This window comes from Denticeps clupeoides, chromosome 6, assembly GCF_900700375.1.
Source record: "Denticeps clupeoides chromosome 6, fDenClu1.1, whole genome shotgun sequence".
Taxonomy (NCBI): Eukaryota; Metazoa; Chordata; class Actinopteri; order Clupeiformes; family Denticipitidae; genus Denticeps; species Denticeps clupeoides.
In genome coordinates, this window is record NC_041712.1 from 15,377,611 (window position 1) to 15,389,430 (window position 11,820).

Genomic DNA, 11,820 nt, shown 5'->3' on the forward strand with positions numbered 1-11,820 from the left:
GTAACTACGGAGACGCGTTGGATAAGGGCGTCAGATAAATCAATGTAAAAACACTAGTTGCTTTTTTATTTCGATATCTGGCTTTTAAACGCCTCACTTTAAACTTTATGGCATAAGGGACTGCTGCTGAAATGGCTTGCGTGCCGGCAAGGCTCCCCTTTGTTGAGGCCGTACAATAGGGCGTGCAATATATTCACACGCGTGCTCTGGAATTCTTTATTTTCTGTTTGCCCCTTTCCCCAACAATGGGCTGTTTTCAGTGATGTCATGAGCTCACCACCTCCGTCCCCCGCCTGTCTTTTACCCCTATCACATTTCTCCTCCACACGCTTGGCCGCATTTCAACACATGGCTTTGGAAAATGACAGTCCCCGCGACCATTCAAGTCCAACTGATCGTTCAGCACGCATGACTGCAGATGAACTTACACAGACGCACACCACAGGGTTTTCATCATGCATCAGATACGATTGGCTCCACAACGCACCGCAGGTTTCCCCACGGCAACAAGGACGGCCCCCTAAACACACAGGCTGTGGGAAGGCTGTGTTTTTCTTTAGGTGTCTCGCTACATCCGGCTCGCTGTATTTTTAGCACAACCTTTTTTGAGTCTGTACGATTTAATCTAATCAGTATCTGTGTCACAGAAAACCCATTCAGGATTTCATAAACATAATTTTAGGCCCTTGGCCAAGTATAGGCGGTGCGTCTAATCTGAATGTGAAATGGAGGAATATTGCTTTTGGCCGGTTGCTCCTGACCCCTTTGCGTTTGGTGTGCATGTGGACACCACCACGCAGTCATATGGTCAAACCTGAAGGTTTACTTTTATCCCTGAATGAATAGCAGCGCTATTCCTACACAACATCTGCCATTTCATCACCAGTAAAGACTTGGCTCCTGACCCGGCCACTGAGAATGTGATCTGCTTTCGATAAAACCCAGGAGAGCGGACTTCAGACGGGTAAGGGGCTTTTGCCATGCTGGCTGGGGAGAGCAGAGGGAGAACACGCAGCCGCATACAGCGACTCGCCCATTTCCAAAAGCCCTTGCCTGCAAACTCCAGACATATAGACACATACCGAGACAACACATATAGAACATAATCATTTTCACATTTATATGACAGATGTGCATATTTCCTGTGTGACCAGAATTCATGGTTTTGAGACTTCATGTAAAAAAAGATTTTTAAACTAGTGCTGTTTTTAGCCATTCCAAAATATAGTACACACAGACGCACAAAAATATATATATGTCAATCAAATAAATTTCACAATAAAATTGTGAAATTCTTTATTCTAAAGCTTCTTATTTAAAACTATAACAAAGAAGTGTGGGAAAGAGGCTCAAGCTGTAATGGTACACTGGCACGTACATGCTGATGGTGTCATTGGCAGCTTTTCGCATCAACTTTGCATTACTTGCTGCAGAACGTTATCATGTATGGCCCTAGTATAAGCATATTGGCTCAGCAAATTAATGAGCTTCTTAACAAGTAGGTTCAGACAGGAAGGCTAAATGAGGGTAAACCGAAAGAAATGTGTAGGATAAGTTCCCCCCAGGAACAGGGTTGATGACCCCCTGCTCTAGCGTTTATTATATTGCACGGGTTACGTTTCAGTATGATATACCTTACAGGGGCTCTGGCCTAGATCCTTTTATAGCTGTGGCCAGGCTGAAATGTTCAGTTTTACGCTGAGGAAGAAACATATGTTTCTTCTCGATTCCTCAGTGCATCGTGTTTTTCGTCAGAATTTCATCATAAAGAGGCAGAGCGCCTTCATTATGGGCGCGGCCCATGGGAGCATAGCTGACACACAGCGGCGCGGGGCTGGAATAAGGATCACATGCTCTCCGTTATTCACCGTAAAGCATGTGCTTCTCAGTCACTGTCGGTGTGGGAATATAGTGCAAATAGTGTAGCAATGTAAATGTGTCCAGGGTGTGTGTGTGTGTTGGGACCTCGGCAATTCCTACTATAGATTATGATGGACACACGGTTTGGATCACCGTGGTCAGGTGTGTGCTTTTCTTTTTCTTTAATTTTTCCCCCTTTCCCTCCTCCCATCCTGCAGAGGGACCTGTGAGTTGAGAAACACGGTAAGGATTACAGTCCTGGACCAGTGCCTGAGAAGTCTCTCTTGGGTTCTCTTAGCTCGTCTGGGGACATCTGTATAATCAAGCTGCATTTTTGGTAGCTTCCTCCTGGACGCGCTTGAGGCTACAGTACAGTGAGACAGGAAGGGCCAGAGACTTGGAATCAGCCTCTGTGGTCCAGGAGGGGCAAGTCAGTTTTATTTTGGAAGTGAGATGAACCACGTTCAGAGTGGAGGTGTTTTTCTTCCCCTTGTCCATGCATTCCAGATGTCTGCTCTCCCCCCCCCTCCCTCCCTCTCCTTTCACATTCCTATTCTTCTTCTCACCACCTTACTTATTTACATCTTTTTGTGTTTCCAGAATTTTGTGTTTGAGGTGGAGTGCACTGATCAGAATGATTGATTGGTCCTGTTGGAATATGGGTGGATTGAAAAAATAAATCCATCCACCTCATGGCAGTGCTGATCTGCCTGATAGCCCTCCTCGGAAATACAGAGGAAACCGGTAGTGTAAGTCATAAACGTGAAGTGCATGGCATGTTGAGTGTGTTGTAACTGGCGCGTGGACCGCGGGGTAGTAAATTTGTGTGAAGTTGTCCTGGAAGGATAAATTTGAGCCACGTAACAATAAATGTTTCATTTAGGATGAATTGTGTTTGGACGCCGAACGCGGGTCTGTCTGTCGCCACAAGATTCATGTTCTTAGCTCCTTTTTTTTTTCTTCTCTCTATCAGTTGTAATTGAAACAAAACCTTGGATCCTTGGAAAACAATTTCTTTCTTTCTCCGCCAAATGTTACATCAAACCAGCTTTTTATGAGACCGAAGGGCTTCTGAACCCAGGATTTTAACCCACATGCTTTTCTTTCTGTGTGCTTCTGTCCCCAGCTGCGGTACCAGCATGGCCTCTCCACTCCGGATCTTCGGCAGACATTACCCAACTTGAAGAACTTTCTGGAACATGGGCTTCTGGTTCACTGGTGAGTGTTGCTCCTCATTTCACCTCCGTGTGACATTTGAGTTATCAGTTATCAAAGTTCAAAATCTTGGTGACTACATCCAACTGTGTATCTACTATGGCCTAAACCAATAGACTACCTGTGATTATTTGTTGAGATCCCAGGCCATGTGCTTTTGTCCTTTAGGAGTTACTCTCATGTCCCGATCGTAGCCGATACACCAACGTTATTTGATTAGTTGGCCAGACAGTAATAATTAATTTACCATAATGAGCATGTTAGAAAGCTTGATAGGTGTAGAGTCCCTTTGCACTCTATCTTTTACAGGTTTTAAGGACCCTGTATGCTTTGATGTCTCCCCCTCTATCAGGGTCAACAACAGGGAAAATGTCTATCGCACCATTTAATTCAATAACCTTTGTTTTTCGAAAGGGATAAAAGGGATTGCTTTAAAAAAATAACCAAAGCATTTCCAGTGTCCCCTAAAAGTAATAATGTGATGTGGAAGCCCTTATGATGGCGCAGATGAAAGGTTGACCTCCTGACCTTGGTAATGTATGGAGAATCAGAAAGCTGAGGAGGAAGAGGTAGTTGCAGCGATTCCACGGCTATGATCCGGACCACTCACATGACCGCAGGGTCCGGCAGCGGCAACGCTAGTCTGTATTGACTCAGTGCCTTGCTGAGAACCATGAAGTTTGGTTTCCTCTGACGCCCACTTGTTCTTCCCCGTGGCAAGGCACACAAGCCCAGAGTCACTCATCTGAAGCGTCCCGCTCTGCTTCCACCACTAACAGTGCCCATCTTGCATAAACTTTGGGTTTATGGAATAAGTTACGGCATTGTCAGGATCTTAAGACCCTCATAGATTTCCTTGCTAAGCTGAGTGGAACAGAGGACCTCATTCAGCTGCAGACTGCAGTTCTAGTGACCGGTGAAACATGGAGGAAATGCGTTTATATATTATTCATCCATTTATTTATTTTTATGATTATTATTAAATGCAAAACTCCAGGCATACCCCTCAACCTCATATCACTTTCATTCCCTGCTCACCCCCTCCAGAAAACATGCTTAAAATTCAAGCTAGTGTTCCTTGGGTTAAGAGAAGAAATGTGAAATATGGATGCATAAAAGAATGACTGAGGGCAGCTGTGGGGACAGGACTGTAATGCTGCGGTGGGGTTTTATGTACGACCCCTGTCTGAGACACCAGACAGAGCTACTTTACCTGACTTCCTTCCTCCATCTCCCACAAATGCAGCATGCAACATTCCTTTTTTCTAAAGAACCTCAAATAGCAGGCAGAGAAATGTTCCAATAATTCCAGTATACTGGTGTGAGTGCACAAGTGGCTGGGTGGATGCTAAAAGTATACAGGAAAGAACTGAATGCTTGGTAGAACCTAAAGCATAGATTTGGGAAAAGTCGGAATGAGAGAGTGATTTGGCAACTCTCTAATCAGAGAAAATACTTTATTATTTTTATTTATTTATTATTTATTCATTGCATATCAGTATATGATTTTGAAAATTCAATAATGAGGTGAAAACAGGCTCTTATGTCACAACTAGTGCCCAGATTTATTTGTTACCCCGCCTTTGGTCCAATTTATCACATACGGTTTTGTGGCCTAACACTCAAATCCCCTACCGTTCCCAACTGTCTCATACAAATAAAATTATGAATTGGATGAGAAACAATGGGAGGTGGATCCCACCATCTGCGCATACCAAACACGTGCATGCGCACACTCGCTGCATTACACACCTCCGCAGTGAATCACTGTGAGGGAGTTGTGGAGCTGTCTGGATGGATTTGTGTTCAGAGCAATGAAGTGATCCCCAGGGCCTGCTCGAGGATGCGCGCTCTGCTCACATCTGGAGAAACGTTCCTCCACATTCTCCCCAATTAATAAGAAACCTCTATGAGGATATAGGTGTGTGTTGTCGCACTCCTGATCCCAGAACGCTGCAGAGCACTTCCATACATCCACAGAAGAATGGAAATTCACTGCATATCATTTAAATTTGCCTTTAAAAATCCTAATTCAAACTGGCCCTCAAGATTACATCTAGGTTTGGCTATGACCGTATTCGTTTGCAAAAATAAATCTGAAGGTAATCAAAACGGACTGTTGTGTATTATGTTCCATCCTTGATGCTCTTTGTGGTGTAGAATGCATACTTATTCATAAGAGAAAAAGGGCTGCCAATGCCATCGCTTCAAAGGACCGGTCTTATCTTCCACTGTGTGCTTTGGCCTGCTGGCCATGGCCTGGCAGGAACTGGACCTGAATTTATTTGCGCCCTGAACGTGATAGACTAGCAGAGTCCGCGGATAAGACACTACGAAATGTTTGGTTTAGTAAATTCCAAAACTGCCTGGAATATCGTGGTCTAATACTGGGAAGGGGGAAAGAAAGTGATGCCCAACCATGCCTACCCTTTTAAGCAAACATGGGAGACGTTAACCTATCAGCAGCCAAAGGGCGTAATGCTTTGGGTGGAGCATGTAAGTTTTATGTGGTGATTTTATTTGGTGAAATGGGGGGTCTGGGTTAATTTATAAAATAAACTAAAACTGAAATGTTAAAAGGAGGATTGCCTTGGCACTCACTGTAATTCATCTTCAAGATTTGAGACTGTAAGCGTTTTAATAGCATGCAGATTCAATAAAAATTTGTTGACGTGGCATGCTATTAAGACCGGATTATAGGTTCAGCTTTGGTCTGGAAATCAATTTTCATGTGCATCAAGAATTAATAAGGTTAGGACTGATTCAGATGCTGACCCCAAGCCATTGAGGATGTGTTACTGGCACAAGTCAGTTCAACTGAACAAACACACATGCCTGATTACTACGTGATAGCCCGCTAACATTTCCTCCATTTTCAAAGTCAAAGATTTTGCATGACTGCAAATTCATTAACTAAATATTTCATTGGCTTCTTTTTGGTTGTTTCTTCACAAAATACATATATTTTTGTCCCTAGGCTACATAGAAAAAAACATGCACAAATGTGTTTTGCAGATGTATTGGGCAAAGAGGAAGGCATTTGTTTGAGTGTGTTTGTGCGTGTGTGGACACCCAAGCATGAGTTCACTTTTATTGATATTTTCTGTTTAAATTTACTGCCTGTGTGTTGTTCTCTCTCTAGAAGCCCCTTAGTACTTTTTCAATAAGTCTGATCTCTCCCTGATATTGATTCAGTATGTGAACTTCTTTTGAACTGGGTGACACTGACTGTGTAAAAAATCAGCATTGAGGACGTGTTCAGAATGCAGCTTTTTACCGCGCTTATTGGTGATGTGTGTGCTCATGTGCAAGGGAGGGTTGAACTCCTTTTTACGCTGTTTTTTTATGGCCCTACCTTTGGCTCTTTTTGGGTGACCTTGCTTAACCCTTGTGTTGTGTTCAGGTTGGTGATACCCATTTCATGTACATTTACATTTTACAGCATCTTTCAGACGCCCTTATCCTGAGCGACTTCCAATCAGTAGTTACAGGGACAGTCCCCCCCTGGAGCAACTTAGGGTAAAGTGTCTTGCTCAGGGACACAATGGTAGGAAGTGGGGTTTGAACCTGGGTCTTAGGCGAGTGTGTTACCTACACATTTTGTCTTGTCACTGTGTGCTGTGCTGCAGTGTTTCACAATGACAATCACTTCACTTTCACATAAGACTTGTTTTGTCACTTCACATACAAAATTTTGGACACACAAAAATGTGACCACATAAGGGATCATTATAATGCAATCATTATATCACCTTATTATTTGTTGGATCGACATCAAGTCCTCAAGGCTTATTTTTGCCAGCAAATGGAGGGAGAGAGAGGGGAAAGGACAGCAAGTTTGGCCAAATTAAATGCTGTACTTGTCCAACAAAATGAATGATGCATTAAAATATTATGACTGTTTTGGGAGATCTTTCTGATTCACTTCAGCCTATATTCTTCAACACATGAACACACTCCCTTTCTTTCTGCAGTCACTTAGTAAACCTGCTTCATTTGACATGTTTGGCCCATTTAATAGGGTCAGAAAGTTCAAGTATAACAATTTTCTATCCAATCTAAAAATGACTTGTCTCATCTTGTCTCAACTGCAGTGTGCAACAGTGTGGCCGTGGTCCCCATCCATGTTTTATCAGGCTCTCAGTGGAGGAGTACCTTACTAGCATACTTTCTTGTGATTCCTTTGGCAATTCATTATATTTTATATTGTATACATAATCATTGTAAAAGACCAACTGTGCCTGAGTGCTCATTTTTTTTATTTATACAGTTTTTATTTGTTTATTTATTTATGGGTCCTAGTATCAATCCATAAGTATCCATATTTGGACCTGATCGTAAATGACAATTTATCTTTATTTTTCAGTGTACAGGATTCTTGTGTGAGTGTATACGTAGTATACGAGTTCTTATTTAATTTTCCTTGTTTGACATTATAGTAAAGTCAACCTGTGAATGCCCAGCGGTAGTCTGAAGTTTGGGTAAGATGAGCATGTGTCGCCGCCTTTTTTTCCTTGGCTGTTCTTTAAAGCTGGGAAGCTTGTCAGTGGAGGACTGAGTGCATACTGGGGCTAAACATGTATGTACATCCACGTCATGGTGGTGAGGCTTTCTGCTGTAGCTGTATTCTTTCACCCTTATATTTCTGCCTTTTTATTCAGAGTCACTTGAATACTATTTAATATTCACTAATTGGAGCTCCTCCATATAGAAATAATAATCTTCCATTGTAAATTATATTTAAACATCCAGGATAATTTATACTTTGTAGATCTGTAAGATCAGTGGTATTGCAAACTACTGGAGTTATGTGCTTAACAAAAAAAGGTGAAATAACTGAAAACATGTTTTATATTCTAGTTTCTTCAAAATAGCCACCCTTTGCTCTGATTACTGCTTTGCACACTCATGGCATTCTCTCCATGAGCTTCAAGAGGTCGTCACCTGAAATGGTTTTCCAACAGTCTTGAAGGAGTTCCCAGAGGTGTTTAGCACTTGTTGGCCCCTTTGCCTTCACTCTGCGGTCCAGCTCACCCCAAACCATCTCGACTGGGTTCAGGTCCGGTGACTGTGGAGGCCAGGTCTCCACTTTTTGTTAAGTGCATAACTCCACATGTGTTCTTTCAGAGTTTTGATGCCTTCAGTAAGAATCTACCAATGTAAATGGTCATGAAAATAAAGAAAACACATTGAATGAGAAGGTGTGTCCAAACTTTTGGCATGTACTGTATTTCTCTTGTATTTCCCACGAATTTGTCTTCTGTTTTAGATAAATGCATCCTAACAGCATGATGTTACGACTATTCTTCACTCTATGGGTGTGTTGAAGCACGGGTGTTGCTTTTATAAACATTGAATCTTGTGGCTGAAATGTTCTATTGACAACATTATCTTTCTTTATGGACAAAGTTTTGTGGTCAGATTTGACCTCATAAAATTATGTGTTTATCAATGAAAGAAATGCAGTGATATTCAGTTGTGTTTTTGAGGTCATATTTTCCACACTGTACACACGAACTGACCAGACGTCTCTGAAATCAATTCAGTACTTTCAAGCTGGATTTCACACAGGGAACCTCTTTGACCTTTCTATCCAAAGGCCTGTCCCATCACCCACATTGAGCCACACTTGACTTGTGCTCAGCATAAGATTTCAGTTTGCTTCATATATGATGTTTTTGCACTTTGTTGAAATCTAATTTGTTTTCATCACTTATAATATTGAATTGCCACTGACGAACATTCAGATGTTTGCATTTTGAAACATGAATCGGTGTCAAAACAATTTGGGTCCAAATTGGCTGCCTTTTGAATCCATTTATATATTTCCTATTCTTTACATTCAACGTCCGTGCTTTGTTTTTTCCCCATTAAGTGTTTAATAGGTTATATGTTTCTCACTATCATTCTCTTTCTCTTTTCTTCTCCCCATCTGGCTCAGTGACAGGCACCAGGTCTCTAGCTCCATCCCAGTTCCTTTGAAGACTCACCTCAGTGTGTCTGAGACAGGGTGTCCAGACCGCACTGCTTCACCTGAGCAGGGCGTCCGAAAGAGGGCCAGCTCTGAAGCTGATCAGCAGAAGTACAAGACCCCACCTCCCAGCTGCAACACAGCTGCGGCCCAGCCGGCCCCAAATACCTCTTTGGCACCCGCTGCAGACTTGGACAACCACATTATGTCCGCCTTGGACAGGGCCATTGACCTGTCCAACACACTGGCGGTCCAGACAGAAGCAGTGGAAGTAGATGAAGAGGTAGAAGAGCTGGATCAGCCAGAAGCCACTGACATCAGCAGCATATCTGACCCCCACCTCATCGCTGTGGGTCTGGGTGTGGCAGGGCCACCAGCTCAGCACACTGGGACCATGAATGGATCGGCGGTGCCCGGTGAGGGGCTGCTGGCCACGGGTGCGGACGTGTGCTGCTCAGTGGAGCAAGCGGAGGAGATCATGGGCACAGAGGCCACAGGGCTGGGTTTGGGTTTGGGATTGGGACTGGGTTTGGGGCTGGGGGGAGGGGCGCGGCTAGAGGACTTCCCCTGCATTCCTGTGGAGCACGCAGTGGCTGTGGAGTGCGATGAGCAGGTGCTGGGTGAGTTGGATGCCGGGTTCGAGGAGTTCTCCCGCCGCATTTTTGCACTGAATGAGAACATGTCTAGCTTTCGCCGACCTCGCAAGAACACAGACAAGTGACAGCTGACAGAGCTAAGACTGATGGTAGCAAGGCATGGGCAGGGCACTTGCGTAAAGAGAGCAGGCAGATACGTTTAATAGGAAATATCTGGAACTATGACCAATTTGCACTTGCCTAAGCATTTCTATAATCCTTTAAATGAAATAAAATGAATGTTTGTGGTGAAAAGCTTGGTGACTGTTATTTCAAGGTGAATGTGGGGAGGGCAAAGGTTCTTGCTTTTCAGCTGGAGGGGCAGAAGGAGCTTAAGCCTGACAGGGGTGTCCACCATAGAGGGTTTGCACACTGATAACTGGGAAGAGGTAGTCGCAAAGCGCTGAGTAAAATGTTACAAGCATCGGAGGCAAGAAGAGGTAGCATGTAAATTCAGGGATATGCAAGGCTTTCAGAACAAGAGACGGAATAGCAAAGTTTGATTCTATGGGGCAAACGTGCGTACGTATAACCGCACGTTCTCCCCACCGAGGGAGCCTGGACATCTGTCTGCACTGTTCCTCTCCAGCTCGCCAATACCAGGAAGATCGCCTGCTTCTGCGGTGTAGTATCTGGAGGCGATGGCAACATCACGTAGCATCGCCCTGCAAAATTTAGGTGAACAGTGGTAGCAGCTGTCTTCTTAGAGATTGCGTGTGATTTGCTGAGTCAAGATTAGTGAGGAAAAAAAGGAAACATAATCTGCGCAAGATTATTAGACAGCAGACGGAAGGAAGGATTTGGGAATAGCACTCCACGTCACAAGCAACACATCAGGGATTCCATGCGCTTATTGTTTTATGTTGTGTCTTTTAATGTGACAAACTTCATCTAATATTGCCATATTTTCCATGTTTTAACTGTTACACTTAGATCAAACACAGAAAGCTCTGTACAAAAAAATGATGCAAAAGAAAAATGTCTAGCTACACTGTGGAAGAGATTTTTAGGAAAAACACAATCTATCCCCTAGGTAGAAAGAACTTGATGTCCTTTTCCATTCCAAATCAATTCCATTCTGAGGTTTCATAGGGGGTGATATTGCTATTGTTTATTAACTGCGATGCCGCAGACATGTTAGATACTCTGAGCATTTTGTTAAAGTCAAATTGATTGATTGTCTCTAAAAATGTTGTAGCTGTTTAAAGAAGTGACATGATGTTGCGTTATTGAATTATTATTTTTTATTGTCTATTTGACCACAAATCATTAACATTCTCTCCTCAGCATCACCATGTTTTTCACTCATTACTTGAAATGTATTGTTTCAATGGAGTTGATATCATTCACTCTGTGTTTACACCATGCTAAGCTAATTTGAGTTGCATTTTTAAAATTATTTCATGTCTGTCTGTTCAACTGTCAGTGTATGCTTAATAAATATTGCCAACAACATGCAGCTGAGTGAATTCCTAGGAATCTGAAATTCACACTCGATGTACAGAGAGCATGTGACTGAAAGATGGAAGTTGACCATCTACTCTCCAAAATGCCTGCACATTTTTTTTATCAGGACTGAGTACTGTGGTTTGATCACTATTCAGAATCCGAATCGTGTTTATTGGCCAAGTATGTGCAAATAATTTGATTCCAGTAGATGGTGTCTCTCAACAACAATGTGTAAGGCTAATGTGTATTATATTTAAGGTTGATGCAAGGACGTGGTTTCCATGTAATGAACGTATGATATTGTACATATACTTTTTGTACGGCGAATGTTTTATTAAACACTATAGTTTAATGGCAACCTGTCTGATCTTTCTTCTTTTCAACTGTACATTTTTGCACCATATGTACCATAAGCAATGTCTGTTTACAAACTACCCTTTTTTGCTCTCATTTAATTAAATGCATTTAATCATAGACAAATATGCAGACATCTATGTGTCTGTGTGTAATGTGATGTGAGTGAAGAAATGCAACTCAAGTGAGCGTATGGCTTGTAGCAACAGAGTGAAGACTCAAAACCATATTACCTCTCATCTTAATATCTAATGGTGTATCAGTACATCACGGTACTGAACAGCCACCTATATAAAATATCAGAGCATTAACAAAACACGGAATTATCTTCTTTGC

General features: G+C 42.6%; 1 protein-coding gene across 3 annotated transcripts in view; it reads left to right on the forward strand.

Annotated features, from left to right (window-relative positions):
- The window catches only part of uvrag (UV radiation resistance associated gene), a 65,786-nt gene extending 54,298 nt beyond the window's left edge, over positions 1 to 11,488 (forward strand). For all 3 annotated transcript variants that reach the window (XM_028983839.1, XM_028983840.1, XM_028983841.1), the window contains 2 exons: positions 2,987 to 3,078; positions 9,017 to 11,488. In XM_028983839.1, the coding sequence (XP_028839672.1) occupies positions 2,987 to 3,078; positions 9,017 to 9,767 (843 nt within the window). In that variant the 3' untranslated portion in view covers positions 9,768 to 11,488. The remainder of the gene's footprint in view (positions 1 to 2,986; positions 3,079 to 9,016) is intronic.
- Positions 11,489 to 11,820: the final 332 nt, after the last annotated feature.